This window comes from Lutjanus erythropterus, chromosome 14 (assembly GCF_056507025.1).
Source record: "Lutjanus erythropterus isolate fLutEry1 chromosome 14, fLutEry1.hap2, whole genome shotgun sequence".
NCBI classification, from domain to species: domain Eukaryota; kingdom Metazoa; phylum Chordata; class Actinopteri; order Lutjaniformes; family Lutjanidae; genus Lutjanus; species Lutjanus erythropterus.
In genome coordinates, this window is record NC_139330.1 from 35,319,036 (window position 1) to 35,343,023 (window position 23,988).

Below are 23,988 nucleotides of genomic sequence, written 5' to 3' on the forward strand. Positions count from 1 at the left end.
TCCTAGTCAAAATAAATGTTATTCACAAAGTAAAAAGAAAAAGTTAAAAGAGCTTGTAAGGTTAAAAAAAATGTTAGGAGGAGGGAGGAGGACTTTTAACAGACTGAAGAGTTTCTCAAACACGAGAAAATGACAGAAAGACACAGAGGTGGAGAAATATTCTCCACATGTTAATGACACACTACAGCTTAAATCAAATAGGGACAATGTTTGTGGTTAAAAATGATGCAAAAGATGTAACAAGACAAGTGATGTAACCAGACATAATATGAAAATGATGAAATAAGATGTAACAAGACAAAACAGACAGAGGGAGACTCGACTTCAGAGAGAAGCTGAGGTTTAGCTTTGCACAGAAACAGCCAGTAGAAATTTTACTTTTATACTTTTAAGTACATTTCAGAGCCTGAACTTTTTCACTGTTACTGCAGCAAAGAGGTTGAATCAGTGCTTCTACTTTTTTTTAAAATATAGGTATCTGTACTGACTTGAGTAAAGAATGTGTGGACATTTGCCATCTCTGCTGTCTATATACCATACATTGATATATGATAAATGTGTTTTTTTTTTTCCCCAAGAACTTTGGGCAGTGAATGCTGAGCCAGCTGTTTGGCAGCACGTCTGTGTATGTGTGTGTGTGTGTGTGTGTGTGTGTGTGTGTGTGTGTGTGTGTGTGTGTGTGTGTGTGTGTGTGTGATGTGACACTCTCCAGGGCTGCTTTCTAAAAGGTTGAAGAGGAATGTAAAGGAGAATTTCATCATCCACTCAAAAAATGTCTGCACTGAGCCGCTGGAAACCTCCTGGAATTCCTCACACACACACACACACACACACACACACACACACACACACACACACACACACACACACACACACACACACACACACTCTGTACCCTGGGGAGAAAAAGTGTTGACCAGAGCTGATAAAGACAAAGCCCATTTAGACAGAGTATACCACTCTACACAGTGTGTGCAGTTATTATGTTGTTTTTCAGTCTTTGTCTCCTGCTCAGTATTTGACACTAACCCAATAACCATAAATGTGTGAACTGTCCTCTGTCCACACACAATTGTCTAGTTTGGTTCTGGATCTTTCTGAGCCCATTAGTTCCAATGAAGAGAAATCATGCTAATGCTAATGATATTTTACAGTCTCCTGCGTGTCCCTCTGCACACAGCAGCTCCATTAAGAAATGTTTTCCCTAGTTTGCTGTGGAGAAACTTGTCTGACCTGCACAGATCCCTGAACTCACCCTCATCCAACACCTCTGGGATGGACTGGAGTCAGACAGACGGCATCACTAACATCAGGTCTGGACCTCACTGATGGTCCTGTTGCTGCAAACACTGACACTCAGAAGACTGTTCATACAGCACATTAATGAATGTTAAATCACAAGTCTTCACCCCATGACAAGTAGACCACTCCCCCCAAGATTATATAGGTCAGCCCTTCAGGCTGTGACTCCTCTCTGTTTCCCTCCAAACCATCAGCCACAGAGGATGGATGGACTTTTTTACTTTTATTATATTTCATTTGGTTGATTCATATGGCATGTATTCTTTGAAAGTAATTGCTTTGTTTCATTATACAAGAATCCTGAGTTTATTCCTGTGTTGCCTGAGTGAATTAAGGATGCAGTAGGTTGTTGTTATCATTGTTTTTTTTAGCATTATTATTTGTGTTTACAGTAATATTTTCTTTTCATACTTTTACATTTAAAAAAAACAAAAACAAATCATCCATCCAAGTTGTTGAACATTCAACCTGTCCTCATCCATAAAAAACCTGTTGGAACAACATCCTGGATCCTGTGTTTAAATGTTCACATCAGATGTTCTATGAGCCAACGGCACCACAAACAGTACAGTTTTTCAATAAGGATGGGCAGATCATTTCTGAGGGATCAATATTTTGACACTCACAAGCTATTCATTTGGTATTAATTAATTTGAAAAAACTATCGATAATAAATTATATAAAATAATAAAATGTGGTGCTGCATTACTTCCAAACTATGCTCATATTTGCTTTTATAATAAATTTGTTTGTCATGAAAGAGGTGTAGAACTATTACCAGGGTGCATTTTGTTTCCACCAGTCAAATGGCTAGTGAGTCTAATTTATCTATTTATTGGCTGATGAGTAAATCTACCAGCAGTGAATTTTGGCGCTAATTTTGTTCCCTGTCTATTGCTGTTTTGTTTTTATTTAACAACACCACTAATTACAATACTATAGTACTAGATAATATTCCCAGAACATGCAAAGTTTCTACATAAAATATATTTAATAAAGTGGTGTTGGTGAAGCTGATAAATAGAAACATCATCATTAAAATAAATCATTGTGCAGGGCCTCCAGTCTGATACCCTGTGCTTTGTCTCCCCCTGCTGGCAGCAGATGAACACTGCAATCACTCGTCCCCATTTTCCGTCGCTATGTGATGATGAAAATTGCGTAATTAAAGCGCGACAAACAGCAACAACACAGTTGTGTAAGTGTCCGAGCACAGAGGGAAGACAGTAGCTGTGTCTCTCTGTCTTCCTATCATCTGCAGATATGTCTCTCCTGCGGTTCTGTGCTTCAGCCAGCAGACATGTCCTCTACAGGAGTCCAGCTGTGGAGTCTGTCCTCATAGGTCAGTGTGTGCTCCAGTAACAGTTAGCATAAGTTAGCCTCGTTGCTAACTCCTCTGTCAAAACTACAGTAACAGTCATGCTGTTTTAATGTTTTCATGTTAACACGTCGTAGAGTATAACAACAGTCAGCATGACTCAACAGCGCTGATATAGACTTCGTTAAATCACAGCTGGATGTTCCACATGTTGTCTGTTGTTCTGTATCCTACACTGTCCACTGCCTGCAGACAGCTGTAAGTCTGAGTCTGATATTCTGAAACCCACGTGTCCTCAGGGTCTTCTCGGGGAGCCAGCGGGGCGGTGAAGGACAAGGAGCCGCTGAAGAAAGCCAAAACCCCGCAGGGTCGCTTTGACAGCCCCGAGGAGCCCCGCAAAGATGTGCTGGAAAGTGAGAACGAGGACTCGTGAAATATTATCTGTGAAGTCTGTTTCTTAACCACATACACAACAGCTGCTGTGTTATCAGTTTATCTACGGTCAAAAACCTTTTACTCAGCAGCCGTTTTGACATGAGAGAGTAGAGTAAACACAGGTGTTAGCAATGATTCTCAGTAGGGTTCCGTTCTAGTCAGGTCAGACAGAGTCAGGGTGCTGCTATTGTGCATGTTGACACACTGGAATTGCTCTGATACACTAAATGGAACGGGACCCTAATTAGTATAATTGGTAACACCTGCATTTAACCTGCTGTTTTCATATCGATATGGCTGCTGTGAAAAAGTTTTATCATAATGCTTTAGGCAAGAAAAATCAATGAAACAGCCTTCAGAAGATCATAGACACTAATAATAATAGTACTTAGTTTAGTTTAGAGTTTGAATTGATTATTTGAATTAAATACTATTATTTAATTCAAATCGATTCAAACTCAATTCAAATATAAAACAATATAGTAACAATATAGGTATAATAATAATAACTGCAGTAAATCATATTAATTAAAAATTACGTTAAAAAAATATTAATACCAACACTCCAATTCCATTGTTTTGATGAAAATGCATTCACTAAGGATTTATATATGCATGATATACATGTAATTTATGAAATATTTTGGTTTGCTTTTAAGTTGCTCGCTCTGTGCCAGAAAACAGTCTTGTCCCAGACAAGAATTCACTACTTTTACAAACTTGTTATAATCATCTTTGTTTTAAAATCTTTTTTTATGAAAATGTTTCCCCTTTAAAGTTGTGTCTCTCTGTCAGCTCTGTCAGATTTTTACAAAAACATGATTTAATCAGGCATTAAAAAGGCTTAGCTATATCCCTGTCTCACGTCCTGGTTTAAAAAAAGGCGGGAATACTGCTCAAGCACTGGTAAACTTTCTATTTTCTAAACTCAGACATGTCTCAACCATAACATGTCAACTCTGTAGCCTGTTTCAATCAAAGCTAAATAAGAATTATGCTTTAAAAATGTGTATTTTCATTAACACTACGAGAACTCTGAGACACATTAAAAAATAAAATGGCTGCTCACTATGACTATGCTGTGCATTTTGTCAACTCTGTCAGACATCAACTCCATTAGTACATTTAGTAAAAAATGTAATCAGTACGAGGTTGGCCTGTGTGATCTTTTAAAATACGTTCCAGCATAATTGAGCAAAAATCAATGCCCCTAAAACTATAGGTTTGTCCTGGTCCTTAACAATGAGTCATTTGATTAAGATAAAAAACAATATAATAATTATGATAATGATAATTAAAGTAACTAATATTAATTAAAATTAGGGATGGACAGTATATTTTGGTGATAGGTTATCTTCCAGCAGTTCTTTGACTCTGAATGCACACAAATATAATTATGACTCAGGTGGTTAGATGAATTTGTAGATACTCCATTACTGTCTGTGAGCACTTAAATAGAAAACAAGATAAAGAAGAATGTCAGTAAATCTGACATTTTTGTTTTGTTGATTAGACATCATTAAAAATGACAGTGACAATGGGAACTTAAATGTGACAATCTAACAGTTGTATGTCTGTCTTTACCTGTCTTTGTTCAGTTTTGTTGTCCATGTTTTTAGTTGTGTGTCCATTTCAAATTGAGTCAGTGTTCAGTTGATTAGGCACACCTAGCTAAAATTAATGCATTCTGTCTCTACTTTTGAGGAAAGTCAATGGTTGGATGGAAAGTATTTTTAACTAAAGCAGCTTCTTTCAGACTGAGCCATCCTTTTGTTGTCCTCCAGAGTTCCCTGATGATGTGAACCCTGTGACCAAGGAGAAGGGGGGTCCTCGGGGTCCAGAGCCCACCCGCTACGGAGACTGGGAGAGAAAAGGCCGCTGTGTGGACTTCTGATTCATCACCCATGAAGCAGCACTTTGTAAAGTGGTGATTGTTTTTGCTGTAGACTCACATGTCTGAGTTTCTGATCAAAAGGTGAGAAAAAGAAGAAGATACGAAGATACAAACTGTGTTTCTGACTGTGACTGTATGAATACTTACAGAGTACAAAGAGAGACGAAGCATACACTTTTGGTTGGTAGACAGAGCTTATTACAGGCCTGTAGCACCCACAGATAGTGGATTTTTTTCCCTTTTTTGTCAGCATGTAAAGAGAATTTCAACACATACACACAAAAATGCTTCTGAAGTACATTGCCTAGCCTAGCTGTAGTGTTTCCTGTCTGTCAGTGTTGTGTATTTTGCTCAGGGGGTTGTGCAAAATTAACATAAAACCAAAAATGTCATCAAAAAAATCACAGAAATATGTGAATTTCCAAGACATGTTTTGTACAGTGATGGTGTTTTGTTGCAGGAGAGAGTGAGACTGAGTGCGGGTCCTGCAGGCTCACTGTGTTCTGTTCATGAGTATGAATGTTGAGATCAATAAAATGAAAGATGATTCTATGTACAAGTCCTGTGTGTTGGTTGATTTTTTGAGCATGTATTAGAACTGTATGAATCAAAATCAGTTGATTAATTTAAAAGTTTGAAACTTGTATTGCTTCTCATCACTTTATTAATGCAGGTACCAAGTTATTGGACCATTTCAAGAGTTTAGTGTCCACTACACAAGAACCTCTAGACCAAAATGGTGAGCAAAATCTAGAAAGAGTGATTGAACAATGGGAACTTGATCTTCAAGCTGTCTATGACAAGGGTTTTTGGGAAGAATGCAGCCAAGCCTCTCCATTTCTCTATGTAACAAATTTAAAGAAAGGCAATATTAGACAGTGCAGAGCACCTCACATTTTGAGCAAAATCAATCCTAGTAGGTCCTCTCTGTACAAAATGTAAAATGTCAGTTGGAACTTACAGTTTATGCACTGTTTTTGGGACTGTTCTAACATTGCCAAGTTGCTAAGTATGTTTTTTAAAATAATTTACTTAATATTTATTTTTATTTTATTTTTTTATCACTTTATAATGCCTAGGCTTGTAACAGAAAGTTTGTAATTATTATGTAAAAATAATACAAATTCAGGTGTCACAGCAGCAACAGCAATAAGAACGAAACATAGGTAAAGATACTTTGGATAATTCAATAAAATAGAACAATAATAATAAAAATAAGAATATAAATAAATATAAAAGGTAAAAGCAGGTGGCCATAGAAATCTACAGTGGGTCTCTGAATGAGTGATCTGGTGTGGATTACCTGTGATTTGGGTGATCATATATGATTTCTATGAGTATTAGTGACAGACATGATGAAAAAAATATGTTTTATTTTATTTTATGTTATTTTATTTTACTTATAAAAAACTTTTAATTATACTTTTCATGTGTATATACTTCTTATTTTACCCGCTAGAGGGGAGTAAAGAGCAACATCAGTCTGCTCCTCCCATTTCAAAATGAACTCTGTTGTACGTTTCTTATGTTGCCTTCACTTGCCGTCAGCAATATTGTAATTATGTATTTCCTCTCACAAAGTAATAACATGACTGACGCGCATTTTGTCTGTTATTGTTTGGCATTTATGTCAATTATTACTTTTGCAATCTTGAAATGTAACCACATCCCTCCCACACACAGTGCATGTAGCATACATGCTGTAAAAAACTGTAATTCTTCTTCTTCTTTTTTCAAAAGAGTTGGTTTTAATTATAACCGAGTGGCAAATAAATATGCAAAATGACAGCGACCATTTACCAATGACTAATATTCTGAAAAATCTAGTATTGGAGGAGTTCAGGCAGGACCGAAGCAGCACAGGATTTGAAGAACGGCACATGAATGCAACACGGTGAGAGGAAGGAGGCTGTGGCGACAAAGCTCCAACAACTGGCCGCTCCCTGATGAACCACGGTGCTAAATGTAGTGAGTATGAGTGATAGGTGTTGTTTTTACACTGATAGATGGTTGTGATGGCTTTATGAAGCGTTTATTAATCAGACTGTTTTGATATTTTATCGAGAAGTCTGCCTTCAGCTGACAAAACAGGCTACACGGTAGTGGGCGATGGAGAAAGTGACAAATACTTTAAAAAAGAGATTTTATGAAAAGAAAGCGTAGCTTGGTGGATCATAATGATGCCGAATTTACAAGAAGATCCAAAAGAAATGGTTAAAGTTGGATTCAAGTGGATATGTAACGTTATGTTTGTCTATAAGCAAGAAAACATCAACTTGCAGGGTTTTTGAAAGGAGTTTAATACATGTTGTGTTGCACAGCTTTTATATTAGTGAAATCTCTAAACCTGCTGCTTTAATCCCACAGTGTGAAGCTCTGCAGGCAGTTTAACTCAGTCTCTTCAGTTCTGTCATGTTCGTGTGTAGATGTAACCGCAGGAGTCAGGACACACAGCCTTACATGGACTGTGACAATGGCTCCTCACTCACTGCTTTGTGTAGGTCACTTGTGTTTGGTGTCACTGCCTGTTGCCATGGTTTCCTCTGATGTCCCACATTGACCAGTGTCACTTGTGTTTGACATCCAGTGTATTCAAGTTTGAACAAAGGCTCGAACATGAAGTTACATCCACCTCTATGTTCATGTCTGAATACATGAATGGACTGTCTGAGTACAGTATACAGTTTATGTCCCACTGCTGACCACTCAGACTTACTGCTGATTGGCCCGCACACTAAAAACTAATAGGGAAAGCAGTGAGATGTGACTTTTCGATTAGGCTTGGGCAGTATCAAGGTTTGATTTTTAGTACTGTCATCATGAATAAATTTATCTGAAACATAGAAGATGCAACTGTTTTTTATTGACAGAAAATAAAAACAATAAATGAAATTAATTCATTACAGCTTAGCCAACAGGAGTATTGTTTGGAGGGCAAAAGAAATAATTGACTGGTCATTTCTGCCCTATAGGTTTCCTAGCTAATCAGTTACTGACCTGATATGGAACCATGAAAATATTGCTGCATATAACTTGATTTTGACATGACTCCTTACAACTACAGAAGCAGTTTATCAGCCATATGGTACATCTGTAAATCATCTTCATTCAGCCAAATGATCGTAAGGTGTCCACAGCAACAAGTGTCATCTGGTCCTCCAGCAACAATCTATGGAATAAGGGCACTTATTTCCTATCTCTTCATGGGCCATAAGTGTTAAAGCCCAGCAAGACTTGTCTAGCAAGGCTCATTTTTAGACACACAACATTGTGAGCTAGACAGCATTATGCTACAATGACTTCTGCCACCAGCTTTTGACAATTTGTTTTTTCATGCAAATAATGTCTAGGGCAGAATGATTTTGAAAAAAATATCTAATTACAATTATTTTAAACATGTTATGCCTTTTTTTGGCAGGAATACCAAATAAAAATGTTTTTTTTAAGTCTGTAGAATCTGGTTTGTAGGACAGGACATCTCTGCCTCATGATATTCATTATTTTAAAAGTTTTTTGATGCACATTTTGCAAATTAACAAACAAATATTAAACAAATATTGACAAATATTGCACCTCCTGTTATTTGAAAACTGTAGAAAACCATATTGTGATTTTGATAAAATTCTGATTAATTGTGCAGCCCTAATACCACCATACACCATATACCTCAGTGAAATGGAAGATATGAAGGCATGAAAAAACACATACTTCCCAACCCTAATTTCACTGTGCGTCTGTGTTTTCATTCCATATTTGAGGCATCATGGCTGATGTTTGTCTAATGAAGGAGCAGCTTGGCTGTCGTTTTATTGTCACATACTGATGGACAGGTTTGCTGTCGGGAAAATATCCGAGTCATTGGCCACTGAGCCCTGGACCACTGTAACATCATCATTTTAATGCCTTCTGTATTTGAGGTAGTGTGTCCCCTCAGAGTTGATGTAGAGTTGTTGTGTAGTTCTGTTTTTGATATTTGGAGAGAGAAAATAAGAAGCTGTTGCTGCTGTTCAGTGCACTATGTCCATGTCGTGTTTAATATTTCCTTTTCAAACACAACTAAATTACAGAAGTGGTGATCTGACAAAGCCCCTTTTAGACCCAGCAGTGATATCATCGTCCATCGAGATGTTTCACTGTGGACATCATCGTACACCAGTTTGGTAGACATTGTGTAATCCTAATCAGAGTAGGGATGCATTGATTCATCGACCAAGTGTCGATATAGGTATTCACCTTATCAAGTGTAGTCAGCCTATCAGTAAATAAGATGATATTCAGTATTGGCAGTGGTCGATATATGTCTGTTGTGTTGCATTAATTTTGCACTTATTAATGTTGGTTATTCGCAGTCAGACTCAGACAACAGTAGCTAGTGTACACTGCTGTTTCTGAGCAGAACCACTGAGTGAACATGACTCTGGTGTGATGTAAGAGGATAGTGGGTGTCATGCTTTTTATAATGTGTATAATTGTGAATGAAGAACAGCATGTAGATCTTTATGTTTGGAAAGAAAAGTCCAAAAAGTGGACATAAGAGAGGAAAGTTTGTGAACCACTGACTGTATGTCAACCACTCTATAGAGGTAAAAAATAATTTATAAGTGGATCTACAGAAAATACAGCAATGTGGGGGTCTGTGGAGGAGGGGGCTGCGTATTAAACAGAATTACAGCCCATTTAATGTACAGTTCCAGCTCACTGTTTGGACTGTTATACTCAGTTTGCACACACAATAGCTACAGATTGCTCCTTTAAAGTAGAATATAAGCAGGTACTTAGATTTTCTGGTGATGCATGTACACATTTCTATTTAAGTGAAGAGCTGAACATGTTTAATAGTGATTCTTTCTTCTTTTCAGACAGACACAGCATCCTGCAGCTGTGCATGTGTGTATATCAGCTGCTGGACATCATGATCAGATCCAGTGTGTGCAGGTTTTAATGAGCAGATGGTTTTGCAGTAGATCATATTTGTCCGAGCTGTTCCAGTTCAACAGAGGAGCAAGTTCACTTAATCCCAGGCTCTTTGTTCTGTTGTAGACTTGACTGACATTTCCCTCTTGAGTCTAGTACCACCTTGTCTAGGCCATCACCATGGAAACCAGGCACACCATCACAATGGGGGATAGTGTGAGAGGGTCGCCCACCACCCCAAATCCTAACGAGACGACAAAATTTGAGGATGTCCTCTTGAACTGGGAAACACTGATGATTTTTTCGATTAATCGTTTTTTAGTTGTTTGTTTTAAAAGAGAAAGGTGGAAAAAGGTCAATCAGTGTTTCCCAAAGTCCAAGATGACGTCCTCAAATGTCTTGTCTTACTCACAACCCAGATTCCCAGATAATTCAACAATCAATCATGATTAATCAATGCAACTATAATTGACATATAAATCAATGATGAAAATAATTGTTAGTTGCAGCCCTAGGGTGGAGGCAGAAACCTCAGAGACATCTCCAAACCTGGAGAAGTAAAACTAAAAGTATCTGCATGTCTGTTCTGTTGGTGAAAACAGGCTTGCTGTGTCCAGGTTACTGATATTACACACCTTCAAATTTAAATGTAGTTTCCTCTTTTTGCCATGTCGAACGGGCAGTGTGTCAAAGTGCGGTAAAAGGGAAGTGATGCTACAAAGAGATCAAGTCACACTGCAGCCTGATTTTATGTATTTAAACAGTCATCATAAGGCAGCAGTGTGACTCCATACAGAAGGCTTTTCAAATGTGGAGATTTCCCACTTTTCTCTGTTTGTTATCATATTACACTGAATATCTTCTGGTGTTGGACTGACAAAACAAGACAAATAAAGACATCAAAGAAATTGGGATGGATATTTTTCACTATTTTCTGACATTGCATAGATATTGCCACCCTAGATTAAACATGATAATAGGGCTTCAACTAATGATTATTTTCAGTATTGATCTGTTGATTATTTTCTTGATTAGATATTTGGTCCATAAAATGCCCCCCAAAAAATGGTGAAAAATGTTGATCAGTGTTTCCCAAAGCCCAAGATGATGTCTTTAAATGTCTTGTATTGTCCACAACCCAAATAAATTAAGTCTTCAACTAAACACAAATTTTAATTCAGACTAGTTGACTAGTCTAACAGTGAGAAAACATTCAGAAAGCTGTTAAAACTGAGGACAATTTATTTAGTGATAATTTTAAACATTGCCTGAAAAAAAATTCTCTTGCCCATTCAGACAGCTGCATGAGATATTCCACTTGCCTGAACACAGAATTTACTTGCCTCAGGAAAGCATTAAAGGCACAGCATGGGGACCTGCTGGAAGACCATGTGAATACCACAGCACTGAACAAAGTTTAGAAGCAGCCCTGGTCTGTTAGGGATGTTAATGATGAATTATTACAGTAACCAATTAAAGTGATAGTTCACCCAAAAATTAAATTTCACCCAGTATCTCCTCACCCCTGTGCTGATGTGAGGATGGGTGAAGATCTCCAGTTCACTAAACACTCCTGGAGCTTCAGCAGAAAACAGTGTTGCAGCCAAATCCAGTACCATTGAAGTGAATGGTGACCAGTTTTAAAATGTAAAAATAGAACACAAAAAACTCGACAAAATGTCTCCATACTGCTTGTGTGGTGTATTCCAAGTGTCCATAAGCCCTGACATTAAAATTTGACCCAAAAAGACACAATTTACACCACATTTTTAGCCCAAATGTCAACTGTAGCCTCTCAGACCTGATCCTCATGCAGACACCTGAAGAGGGTACACAAGCTCTCGCCCAAGCGGCGCGACACAAGATATACGAGATCTCACAATACCTTCACATCTGTGTTTACATGCTACCTGGAAGAGACTCAGACAACAGAAAGAGATCTGCTCAGAAAAAGTGACTTGTTACACGCACAGTTGACTTTTCAAACTCTCAACCAAGAAGAAAATGTCCAAGGACTTCGACAACTTCATTTCTTTGCTGCAGCTGCGTCACTTGGGTGAGAGCCTGTGTACCCGCTTCAGGTGTCTGCATGAGGATCAGGTCTGAAAGGCTACAGTTGACATTTAGTCTAAAAACATGGTGTAAATGGCATCTTTTTGGGAGTTTTTTTGTGTTCTGTTTTTACATTTTAAAACTGGTCACCATTCACTTCAATTGTACTGGATTTAGCTGCAACACTGTTTTCTGCTGAAGCTCCAGGAGTGTTTAGTGAACTGGAGATCTTCACCCATCCTCACATCAGCACAGGGGTGAGGAGATACTGGGTGAAATTTCATTTTTGGGTGAACTATCGCTTTAAACCACAACACAACAATTACAGATGTATTTACTGATAATGTACACTCTGTGTAGTTTACCTCTGAAGCTCACAAGTTCTCTCTTGCTTTGGTCTGCCTTGTTAGTCTAGAAATGTCAGTAACTGTGCCCCATCTGACATCATTTTAAGCCACTTGTTGAATAAGGACAGTTTGTGCTTCAGAAATGAATGTTTTACAGAACTGATGTGCTCATCAGAGCTGTCTGTAGAATAATAACTGGTAGTTCTCTGTTTATGTGAAGGCCTGCTTGCTTTTCTCTCAGTGTTGTTCCCAGTAGTGGTGCTGAGTTTTTAACATGACGTGTCCACAGCTCTGACCACACTGCTGCTGTGTCAGCAGCAGTCCAAGGCCCTGGACAGGCAGTGTTCTTCCTCGTTGGTGTGGTGAGCACAGGCAGGTCTGAGCATGCAGTCAGGTGAGGAGGTGAGCATATATCATTACACTCCCTGGACCCGACTGCATACTGCTTATCAGACCTGCTGCTTAGTGACTCCACAACAACAGGTAGACACATTCCACTCACTAAGCAACTGCAAGTGTGAATGCACAGCTTAGATATGTGTGTTTGTCTGGAACAAATGGTTTTGCATTATTGATTTGAAGCTATAATCTCCACTTATCTGTATTCTGGGGTATCCCCAGGAATCCCTGCTGATTAAAGCATATTTTACCTTTAAATACATTGTCTTTTTAAAAACCAAAAACAAAGCTAAAAGTAAAATTTGTGTTTTCATTCATCATCATGCTAATGTCTGCTGTAGAGACCAAAATACCACATTTTGGACCTGGTTTGTGCTTCTTTGTAGCCTGGGAACCAGACGAATCTGTCAAACTCATGTTTTCTTTTGAGACTTTAGTCAGGTAATGCCAGGCTAGAAACTCCTCTCTTTTGATTTTTTTATATCTATCTGTCTGGGGTTTTTTTTCAGTTAATTGCTCAATTTTTAAAATGCCAGAAATTTGGCAAAAAGACAATCTAAATTTGCTAATTTGATGCGAGATAGATTATACATACAGTATATGATGTTTTCAACTTGTTGTGCTACAACCAAGTGGTCAAAAAATGAAAAAATGCAGCTTTAAAGCAGTGGAATGTCTTAGTTACAGCATAATTCTTCTTTACTGTGTCATTCCAGTGCTCCTGTGTGAATCAACGCAGCTCCATGATGTTTGTTGTTGAGAGAACACTGGACAAAGAACTCTGGCACGACCCCACAGCTCCTTTAAGGTGCATGAATGAAACCAAAAGAATCACATACTAAATAAAGTTTCAGTGATAAAAAAGCATCACATTTGAACCTTTCTTAGAATAAAAAGCTGAATTGTACTAAATTGTTCTGTTCCTTCAGTTGACAGCACATTGGACAATGGACACCAGAGGACGCAGCCAGCGATGGAAGATGCATTTGCCAGAGTTCAAACACAGCAGGAGGTTCCGTAGTCCAGCGACAAAAGACAGTGAGACAGAGAGAGAAGGAGACAGAGGGGGGGCACACAAAAGTGTTACTATGGCGCCCACCTCCAGGTATCTGACAGACAGACAGTATGTGATGAGGAAGCCTCTGTTCTCTGCAGAACAGCATACATCCATCTTAAAGAAGACACATCCACAGAGGAACACTGAGAAGGTGAGGAGTCAATATTTCTTTATTGCTGCTGTAGAATGTTTCTTTGTCTAAAATAAATGATTCTGCATGTTTTGAACTTTATTAACTATTGTTTCAGATGTGTGTATTATTGATTCTGTAAACATGATGATAGTTTGACATGTATGAGTCCAAGTCACATTTCTTTAAAAGTCACAGCGGCACTTTGACTAAGTTGGGCCTAATAACATTTCCATAACACTTTGAACACTGATGTAATGACAAGCTATTAAATGTGTGTCTCATTCCACTAGCTTAAGGCCTGTGTCCACCAAAGTATTTTTTCCTGTGGCCAGTATATTTTTGAATGAGCTGCTGAGTTTCTATGCTGAGCACTGCACATTTACCAGTTTTTCTCATTGTCAAGAGTTAAAAAATATTAATACTGTGGTAAAATGTTGCACTCGTTGCTTTCACTTTTTACTCAGCTGTTCAATCACAGTGAAGGAGGGGCGGGACAAAAACCTCATAAACCAACTGTCACATCCTACATGTAGAAGTACTGAACAACAATGGAGCAGAAAATGATACTGCTGGTCTCTGAGTGTTCATTTTGGTACCAAATAACATCCTCAAACAACCACAGTATCAACATGAAAAATAATGCTTTGAGGAATATTTTTTTTGCCATGAGTCTGCAGCCTTCTCTTCATCCTCTGCCTTGTGTCAACAATACAGTCAGTGTTTGCTTATAACACACACTATCTGCAACGTTTGTTGATCAACCAAAGTGGAGCTGCAATGATTAACTGATTAGTCGATCAAAAGAAAACTAGTTATCAACGATTTTGATGATTGATTAATTATTTGAGTGATTTTTTTCTAGGAATAATTCATTTCAACATTTGCTGGTTCCAGCTTCCTAAATGTGAGGAGTTGTTTTTCTTTGTCATTTATGACAGTGAATGAAGAGTTTTGGGCAAAAGAAGCAAGGAGAGGATGTCACCTTGAGCTCTGGGAAATTGTGATGAGCATTTTTCACAATTTTTTGAAATCTCACAAACTAAACAGTTAATCATGAAAATGACTGACAGATTAATCAATAATGAAAATAATCATTAGTTACAGACCTAACTGTCTGAGTTCACTGGGCACAGCTAAGCTGTGGCCTCTGGGGCTGATAGTGGCTTTTCTACACGATGCTTGTGATTCCATCAGATGGGCTGCAGCGTTTCCCAGAAGCACCTATCCACTCTGCTTCAGTTCAAATACGATCTATTTTTGATGGATGCCGAGTCAAGCTGCACAGAGCAGATCATCCGGCAGGAGGTCGAACACAGCAGTAGCGTACAGAATGTAGTGAATTTTTTAAAATAAAAGACCCAGTGCAGACTGGTGATCATAAAAACAGACAACAATACAACTATTTGTATACCCTTGAAAGAAGCACAAAAATCAAGAAAAATGACCGAACCAACAAAACCTGAGCAAGTCAATACAATCAAGCAGTCGAAAAACTTGCTTCTCCTGGTGGGACATGAAGCCATGTGGAGGACGGATCAAAACCAGGTTGCAGATGTGACACTCAAGGAGTAAATGAAAGCATCTCAGTTGTTCCTCCAATGTGCTCTCAAACACTCGCAGCTTTTTTTTTTCACAAGAGCACCTGGTGTTTTTAGCTTGAAAAAACCTCAGAAACCACAGATCCGTACTGTGGAATTCAGCGCTGTCCTCCAGCAGGGGACAGCACTCCCTCTGTGGAGACGTACAGTATATGTCTGAATGCCAAAAAAGATTTACTCCAACAGGCAGATGAAGCCAGTAATGTTACATTATCCATTTTTAATTCTGTCAGTTTTGTGCCTTGTAGGAGACGTTTGGTGTCAGCAGAAGAGAAGAAACTCAGCCACACACTGACATGAGCTTCTTGACCAGAGCGAGAGCTAAGCTGACCCCAGAGAGCTTCAGCCACTCTCACAGCGACATCTCCTCTCCCTCAGCCTCTAGAGAAGACCTCGGCTCACCCTTGGGTGTCTCAGAGCTCAGGTCCAGGTCCAGGTGCCATGAAGAACCCACGTTTGGATCACCTTTCCTTGGCAGCAGATCAGCTCAGCGGAGCCTCTCCAGCTCCATCCTGGAGGTCCAGAGACTAAACCCTCCTCTGAGGCCACGACTAACCTCCACTGTCCTGAATCCCACCTACACCCCTCGTTCAGCGTCCTCCAGGCCAAGCCAGACTCAGGAAAGACATGGGGGGAGGGAGAGGGGAGAGACTAAACTGTCCTCTTCTGGAGGGCAGTCAAAAGGACAACCAATGTCTCCCTATCAGAGGAACTACTGGGCCTGTGCCATCCCTGAAACTCTGCCTCCATCTCCAGACAGGCGCTCTGCAGGCTGGGATCCAAACAGGGAGTACCAGGCCCTGCTGGACTACACCTACCCTCTGAGACCAGGACAGGTGGTCACTGAGTGGGACAGCTCCAAGCTCCAGGGAGACTCTCTCTTCCAATCAGATCAAAATCTGCAGGACTCAGGGATTGAACTGGACCACCTTTGTAGCTCCACCAGCCTGTCTGGGTTGGAGTTTTCTGTAAGCCGGACAGAGCAGAGCAGAGACAGAAGCACCCTCAATTTGGGTCATAGCACACCTGACCCACAGGCATCTACCAGATCGTCAGATGATCTGCCCTCCAGCACCCCGCTGTCCTTCACAGACCCTGTGGGTTTGTCCTTGGACAGTCTGGACAGTAGTAAGAACAGAGACGGAATGAGTGGTCACCATGGTCACCATCATCAGCACCGTCTTCTGTCCTCCTCCATCTCCACCGCTGTTATTTGCTCCACCAGTGTCCTCCCACGGTCCAGGTGTGTTTGTGGGGAGTTGGATGACGAGTTCCGGCCTCTTCCAGACCAGCTGGAGGAGCTGCAGCTGCTGTCCAGGCAGGTCAGTGCTGTGGACACTCATGGACTTTTACTCAGGGACTACAGATTCACTACAAATAACTCACACTTTGAATTATTTTCTATCAAAAAGATATCTGCATTTTCAGGTTGCTTGTTTGTTTGTAATGGCTCGGATAAATCTGCAACACTTATACACCCGATACATCGGACTTTAATGTGTTAGATACGAGTGCATCGGTTCAGATGGCCCTGCATCGGTAAAAAGCTGAACATGAATCAGAAACAAATCGATGCAGCACTAGCATATCTATACATCTCATTAGGACATTTATACGTTTCATTTTTGCCATCAGGGAGCTGCCACTGTTAACTTTCCTCCGTCTTCTCTCTCCTGCTGTCTCTGCCTGCACCGCTCTCGCTGGACGTCTGCTGCCGCAATCACAAAAACAAGCGCTCCCTTCTCCCTCTCCTGTGTCTCCTCTTCATTTACTTAAAAGAGACGACCCTGAAAACAGCGACAGAAGTGACATTGTACCATGTCATACCACCAAACTTTCAAAGTGTGCAAGTGTAGAATAAGTTTGGGTTTTATAAGAAAGATGAGAAACGCTGCTGCAGATCATTTATGCAAAACGTGTCCACAGAGACGTCATGTCACTGTGAGAGCAGGTAACACTTCACTGTTCCTCCACACTAATCAAAACCACAGCACTCTTCATATGAAACAGAGCAGCTGATCATCTTACTGCAGAGACACTAATATTTTAAAGAGTTTTAAAGTTTGTTCACAGATTCTCATTTAGGCTGCAGTATCTCATTTACACATGAGACTCATAATAAGATATAAACATCACTGTAATGTCTCCTCTCTGTCTCTACTGTTACTGTATTTAGTAAAACTATCAGGATTTTTTTGCAACTAACAGCACTCTACAAATGTAGCATTAGTTGAATCAAAATATAAAGACGTACTCATTGCATTGTCTTGTATTGCATTGTATCGTATCATGACAGAGCTGAATCATATCGAACCAAATCGTTGGCCATTTAAAGATTTATAAGACATATCGTATTGTTGAACATGTATCGAGATATGTATTGAATCGGTCTCAGTCAGTGAGATACACACCCTTACTATTGCTCCATTACTGCAGTGTGTATCAACGTGTCCAGTCACAGTGTTGACTAAGTGGAGAAAGGTAGAGCTGCAGATAGAGAGCTGGAGTGAGAGAACAGAACAAAAGCACCTCCATTAAACGTCCATCAGAGACACATGAGACAGTCAGAGAAATAAATGAGTTAGAGAAAGTCAGTTTACATGGTGTGCTTTAAAAAGAGACATGTTTGTGATTTTTTTTTTTTAAATATGTATATGTATCAACATCTGTTTGTAGTTGACAACTGACTGTGTCAAATCAAATAAAGAAAGTACAATTCAGTAATACTTTATAATAATTTCTAACAATATTTATTGTCAGTCTTTACATTGAACTATTATATTATTATATTATAAATATTAAGTAAAAGAAGGGCTTCTTTTAAAAATTAAATATTTAACAGAGAATTTTTGAAAACTTAGTATCACAATTAGCAAAATAAAAGTGCTTAAATTTAGGGAAAAAAAACAAACTGATAAAACAAAAAGTGTAGTTTCAGTTTCCACTTTTCTTCCTGTCTGTTAACTTCATGTCACATCTTAAAAGTGGAATTTGCGACAGTGTTTAACCGTGCCACGTCGGCCCCTCATCCTCCGCTCAACAAATGAGAGGGAGAGAGACATAGACTGTAAATTAAGAGAACGAGCAGCAGTAGTGACAACAAAGCAGTGAATCAGAGAAATAAAATGTTATTTTCTGGTTGTCGTACAGCGGTTACATTCTTAAATACAAATAAACACACCCACACCTCCGTACATCGCCAGATTTCACGTGAATCCAGCTGAAACAACCTTCAGTCTGTCTGCCTTCAGTCTTTCCTCTGAACAGAGGAAAGAGGTGGAGCTATGTTTTTATAGAGTTCCAACCTCAAAAACCATGCTCTGTAATTGGCTCAGGGCTACACACCTCTGCCAGACAGGCTGAAGCCCAGAAACATCACAAACACAGCAAAACACAAGGAAATAATAGGGAGGGCAGGCAGAGGGCTGCAGCGTCTGTGCAGATACAGACACCACCTCACAATCTAATGATGATTTAGAAGAATTATGTTTATCTGGACATTGTTTGTTTGTGTTTTTTAAGGAAAATATTGCATATTATCCCTTTAATAAATGGGGCTTAGGCTTATTATTTATAATCCATCCAGTTCAATGTGAAAAGTGACATTAAAATGTTTAACATCTGGGTCATCTGGACTCCTCATCAGCTCTTCAAACAGAGGTTCACTTTACTGAAAGTTTAACACGATGGTGGAGGGACAGATGGACACAGTGGACTGGTGTTATTCAGCTTTAATGTTCACTTGTTTCTGTGATCCTTTAGTCAAAGACTGACAGTATGTGCTTTCTGTGTGCAGGTGAGGGAGGTTACAGCCCAGCTGAGCCGGCCTGTCACAGCCAGCTGGGAGTCTCTGGGCCCCGGCTCCACCTCCATCCTGTCCTCCATCACCCTGCCTGAGAGACAGGAGGCTGAGGACAAGGAGGAGGAGGAGGCTGAAGACAAAGAGCCAGAGACAGGCAGAGAGGAGATGAGTGCTGCTCAGATGGGTATTTATTGGACGTTCGTATTTTTGACCTGTATGCTTGTAACAGAACAGATTTTCTCACTTCCTCTTTAGTGGTTTTTCTATGCAGATAGTTCTGGTTTTCATTTGTTCAGGTTTGGAGAAATTTCTGCCTCCACCCCACACAGTGGAGGTGGATTGAGTTTAGTTTGTGGTGATGAAATGTCAAAATCTATCCCTTGTCCATCAGCAGCTGATCACAGGGATTCTGCAGCAGTGAGGAGGAGTTGTGGAGCCTGGGTGGAGCCCGTTGGAGGGGGACTGAGTCGGTCCAGTCTCAGGGAGGTGGAGGCTCTGGTAGAACAGCTGTGTGGCCTCAGTCTGTCTGGTAGCCAGAGGAGCAGCCAGGAGAACACGGAGTACAGAGACTCCCTGATGCAGCACATCCAGGTAGAGACACTAAACAAAGTGCCACACAATGTTCTGACTGTTTGAAAACTAAAACCTGCAGGTTTTATCTCCATCACATACTAAAAGTATTCATGAATGTGTGTTCAGGTGTTCTGTTCACACTTGGAGCAGCTCATCCAGCGGCTGTACGCAGTATCAGAGAAGATGGAGCTGCTGGCTGCGCCCTCTGTGGACATTGACAGTGTGAAGTCGTCTCTGGCTGAGTATCAGGTGAGAGGTCCTGTAATACTGCAGAATGCTTTATCTGCTGGGTTTTAAAGCCAAAACACACTAAAGGCGTCTGACGCTTGTGTTTTGAAGTACACCCATTGTTCTAAATGACAGAACACGCACAGAAAGCGTCTTGACGTGCGTCAAACTGCCTGGTTGTGTGCACTCGATTTTGGAGAGCGTGTGAATATGGACTGATGTGTGACTTGATATAAACACTTTATGAATTATCTATCATGAATCATAATATAACTATACACTTGTGTGTCGTGTGATTTTATTATTTTTTTTACTCCAATTTGTGTACTTTCAAATACTTAATTACTTCATGCCGATTAATCAGAACTGCAAGGGAGGAGAGAGAGACAGAACTTTTTTCAGTCCTGATGTTACTGTACAGTTCTGTGGTTTACACACTGCAGACAAAAGCATCTGTCTCAGTAACAGACAGACAGACCCTCGTCTCCTCTGTGTCACTGTGCTGCATTATTTTAAACCATGATGAAGAGTCCAGACTCCGTCTCTCCCCTTTATCTCCACGGTGTGTGTCGGTGTGCAGTTTGCTGTCTGCTGTGGTCTAAAACATCCTCACTGATGTAAACTGTCAGAATGACACTGATGTAAATGTGATATTCATGTTTTTGTATTAATGCAGCAGGATCAAATTGTTTCATCATTACATAGACTGGGCTGAATAAAGGGGAGGATTTTTCTCCTCAGAGGATAACGTTTTATTAAAGAAATAAACTATTATTAATGACAGTAATACTGAAGAATTAAATGGATGTGTATAAATAGTGATCTTTTCCTAAAATACAGCTGGTTCTGTGGTGTTTGAATTTTAAATCTGTAGCCTACAGTGCACCATACAGGCTTGTTGACACACATATATTGAAGCTCAACTTAGGCACTCGTACATCCATTTCATCACACATTAAATAATTATAATAACGAGCAAACAAGAAGATTCACAACAATCATGTTGGAGGTTATGCAGGAATAGAGAGGTGAACCACGCACACACTTTTTGGGAGTGCCATAAGTTACATAAGTGCCATAAAACATTCTGGGATGTCCAGTACCTAAGGAATGCAGAGTTATGTACTTTGGTAATATAAATGATTATGCCATTGATAATGATCGGTGTTTAACCAGGATATTATTAATAACAAGCAAGAAAGTGATAACAAGAAATTGGTACAAGACAGATCCTTCTACCAGAAAGCACTGAAAAAATGACCTTTTTGCTCAGACTGAGAGAAAATGTTTCTATTTGTAAATGAAAGAAACAATGATTTAAGACACAGTGGACACTATACATGGACTTAATGATATATAAAGCTCAAAATAATAGAGTTGTATACACACTTCTTTGACAGCAGACACTTATAACCGTGGCCTGTTATGTTTTTGTTCTGTTTTTTTTCTGTGAAAAAATCAGAGGTTAGAGGCATAGTTTACCCAAAAATGAAAATTCAGTCATTACCTACTCATCTTCATGCCGATTTAAGTTTACTTTTTTTAGCATGAACATCTGCTGGAGTTTCACAGGAAAACAATGTTGCAGAGTCTCCCAAACAGTTTAAGTGAATGATGACCAGTTTTCATACAGAAAAAAAGACAACAGAATAAAAACACAAATGCCTCCATACTGCTCATCTGGGGTAATCCAAGTCTCCTAAAGCCCAGACATGCCAAGTTGACTTGAAAGACATAATTTCCACCATATTTTTAGCCTGAATCTTCACTGTAGATCCTTAGCTTGGAGCCACATTCTCGTGCACACTGTCTGAACTGTGTGTGTGAAGTGTGACGGTGGGGGCGTGCAAGTGAGCGGCATGTCAGGGGTTTAGGAAACTTGGATTACACCAAACGAGCAATATGGAGGCATTTTATGTTTTTTTTTGTGTGTGTTTGTGTGTTTTTTTTCCATTTGAAAACTGGTCACCATTCAGTTAAATTGTTTTTATTCTGCAACACTGTTTTCCTGTGAAACTCCAGCAGTGTTTTTCAGACTAACAAAATAAACCCGACCCTGGATCGGCAGGAGGGCGAGTAGTGACTGAATAGTAATTTTTGGGTGTTCTATCCCTGTAATATGCCCAATACCTGTGTCTGTATGTTCAAGGAAAAATCCAATAAATATTACAATTTTAATAAAAGGTAATTGTACTGGTTGTAACATCACTAATCAAGGAAAACAATGTGTGTCCACAACTATTGTGAATGAAAGACAACCAGTGTGTAAACAGGATCCTGTACTGAACACAAACTTGTTTCCTCAGCAGACCCAACTCCACATTTTAACCTCAAAAACTCTAAAGTCTTTACTCACTTGTTGCTTGCTGTGTTCTGCTGACGGTCTAATGTGAAGTCTTGTTTTGTTGTCAGAGTTTTCAGAGAGAAGTGAGCAGCCACCAGCCTCTGACCTCCTGCGTTCTTCACACCGGACAGCTCCTCCTCAGCTGCATCAACACCACATCTCCATGTCAGTCTCTAACCTGTACTATGAAATGAAAACTAACATTCAGCTCATCATTCTCCCACTAAAGTCTTTTTTCATCCTCTCTCCTCCTCTCCAGTTCTAAGAGACACCCTGCTGCTGATAGAGAGACAGTCTGGAGCTCTGGAGAGCCACTCGGAGCACTTCTTCTCCTCCATCCTGTCCGCCATGGACAGCCTGACCGAGCCTGGTCCGGCCCCGCAGAGCAGAGAGGAGGACCCTGGCCCTGTGGGCCTCCAGGGGTCCACTTTGTAAACAGACTGCAGGGCATGCATCTGATTTATTTTACTTATTTATTTTTATTTCTATGTTTTTTTACTTCCTTCCAGCAATTCTGTCTTAATACACTTTTCACAAAAAGCACAACTTACTTTTTTTAAACATGTTTGCATAATACATATCTATTAATGAAGTGATTTCACAAACAACTTTCATGAAGGAAACATTCGGGACCAGTTTAGTGTCTAAACTGAACTGATAACATTGAATAATACACTATACAAAAAAAAAACAATAGTTGAGACAACTCAAAATTTCATGGTAATGTACTATAATGTAGATTTTTGAGTTGTGAGCCCTTTAAAATAAACTTTAAAAGCTTTGCTGACCTCCAGTCTTCAGTTCAAACAATTTACTTTTCTTCTTTAGATAAACTTTAATATTTGAGTTTTAGAAACTCAAAAAATATATATTTCAAAAATTGTTGAACCTGATTTGTCATTATTTTTGTGTCTGAAAATGAAATGGTTTTAAGTGAAAAAAAAAAAAAAATTAACCATTATTCACTTTCACTTTAATGAATTAACTCAGTATGTTTTTAAATACATTTTTGGGGGTTTCTAAGACTTAAAAGATTTTAAGTTTATTCAGAGAAGAAAGGTAAATTATCTCAACAAACCAGTAGTTGGTCAAATTTTTTCAGAACTGCAGAATTTCAGCTGAGTTCAAAACTCAAAAATCTCTTGCAGCGTGTTGCCTTGAATTCTCAACTTTTACATTTTTTACAGTGTACATGACCTCAGAGTGCTCCTAACCTCTGTCTGAAGGATCACATGAATGTGAGTTAAAAATGTATAATTACTGCAGCAGCACAGTCCTGTGATGTCAGACAGTTGAGTCAGTGTTTGAAGACATGACCAGCTCATTTCAACACATCAGGTTTACATCTGTTCCTCTGAGCAGCTGACAGGAGGTGGACAGTCACAGACACACCCAGCATGCACCGTGTTGTCCTCTACTGTAGGATGTGTATACTTGCACTATGATCTGAATTTTTACTACCCGATTTTATAACAGGTATCAATAACTTCTCAACTTATCAGCTGTGATTTTACAAAGTAATCACGTGGAGAGGACAGGTGGTCACTGTCCACATGTTCAACACAACACACACAGCCTTAACACACACACAC

The 23,988-nt window shown here is 39.4% G+C and overlaps 2 protein-coding genes across 3 annotated transcripts; both read left to right on the forward strand.

Annotated features, from left to right (window-relative positions):
- Positions 1-2,451: 2,451 nt before the first annotated feature.
- Positions 2,452-5,508, forward strand: sdhaf4 (succinate dehydrogenase complex assembly factor 4). The gene is made up of 3 exons (XM_084735809.1): positions 2,452-2,644; positions 2,920-3,033; positions 4,840-5,508. Exons 1-3 carry the CDS (start codon positions 2,566-2,568, stop codon positions 4,947-4,949), a joined length of 303 nt encoding a protein of 100 aa, XP_084591935.1. The 5' UTR covers positions 2,452-2,565; the 3' UTR covers positions 4,950-5,508.
- Positions 5,509-6,760: 1,252 nt separating this feature from the next.
- cep68 (centrosomal protein 68) lies at positions 6,761-23,124 on the forward strand. 2 transcript variants are annotated; one of them, XM_084736487.1, is made up of 9 exons: positions 6,761-6,917; positions 13,378-13,469; positions 13,591-13,869; positions 15,698-16,771; positions 19,246-19,435; positions 19,643-19,842; positions 19,951-20,073; positions 22,465-22,561; positions 22,656-23,124. In XM_084736487.1, the coding sequence occupies exons 3-9, from the start codon at positions 13,609-13,611 to the stop codon at positions 22,829-22,831; spliced, it is 2,121 nt and encodes a 706-aa protein (XP_084592613.1). In that variant the 5' UTR covers positions 6,761-6,917; positions 13,378-13,469; positions 13,591-13,608; the 3' UTR covers positions 22,832-23,124. The 2 variants fall into 2 exon arrangements, with proteins under 2 accessions (XP_084592613.1, XP_084592614.1); XM_084736488.1 differs by having other exon boundaries at positions 19,646-19,842.
- The last annotated feature ends 864 nt before the right edge of the window (positions 23,125-23,988 follow it).

Excerpts from the sequence above, each read along its gene's own strand:
- cep68 (XM_084736487.1), top strand. The coding sequence starts at position 13,609 with ATGGACACCAGAGGACGCAGCCAGCGATGGAAGATGCATTTGCCAGAG. Across the intron at positions 19,436-19,642 it reads GATGAGTGCTGCTCAGATGG|CAGCTGATCACAGGGATTCT; the intron begins GTATTTATTGGA and ends CTTGTCCATCAG. Across the intron at positions 22,562-22,655 it reads CATCAACACCACATCTCCAT|TTCTAAGAGACACCCTGCTG; the intron begins GTCAGTCTCTAA and ends CCTCCTCTCCAG.
- sdhaf4 (XM_084735809.1), top strand. The coding sequence starts at position 2,566 with ATGTCTCTCCTGCGGTTCTGTGCTTCAGCCAGCAGACATGTCCTCTAC. Across the intron at positions 2,645-2,919 it reads TGTGGAGTCTGTCCTCATAG|GGTCTTCTCGGGGAGCCAGC; the intron begins GTCAGTGTGTGC and ends ACGTGTCCTCAG. Across the intron at positions 3,034-4,839 it reads CCGCAAAGATGTGCTGGAAA|AGTTCCCTGATGATGTGAAC; the intron begins GTGAGAACGAGG and ends GTTGTCCTCCAG.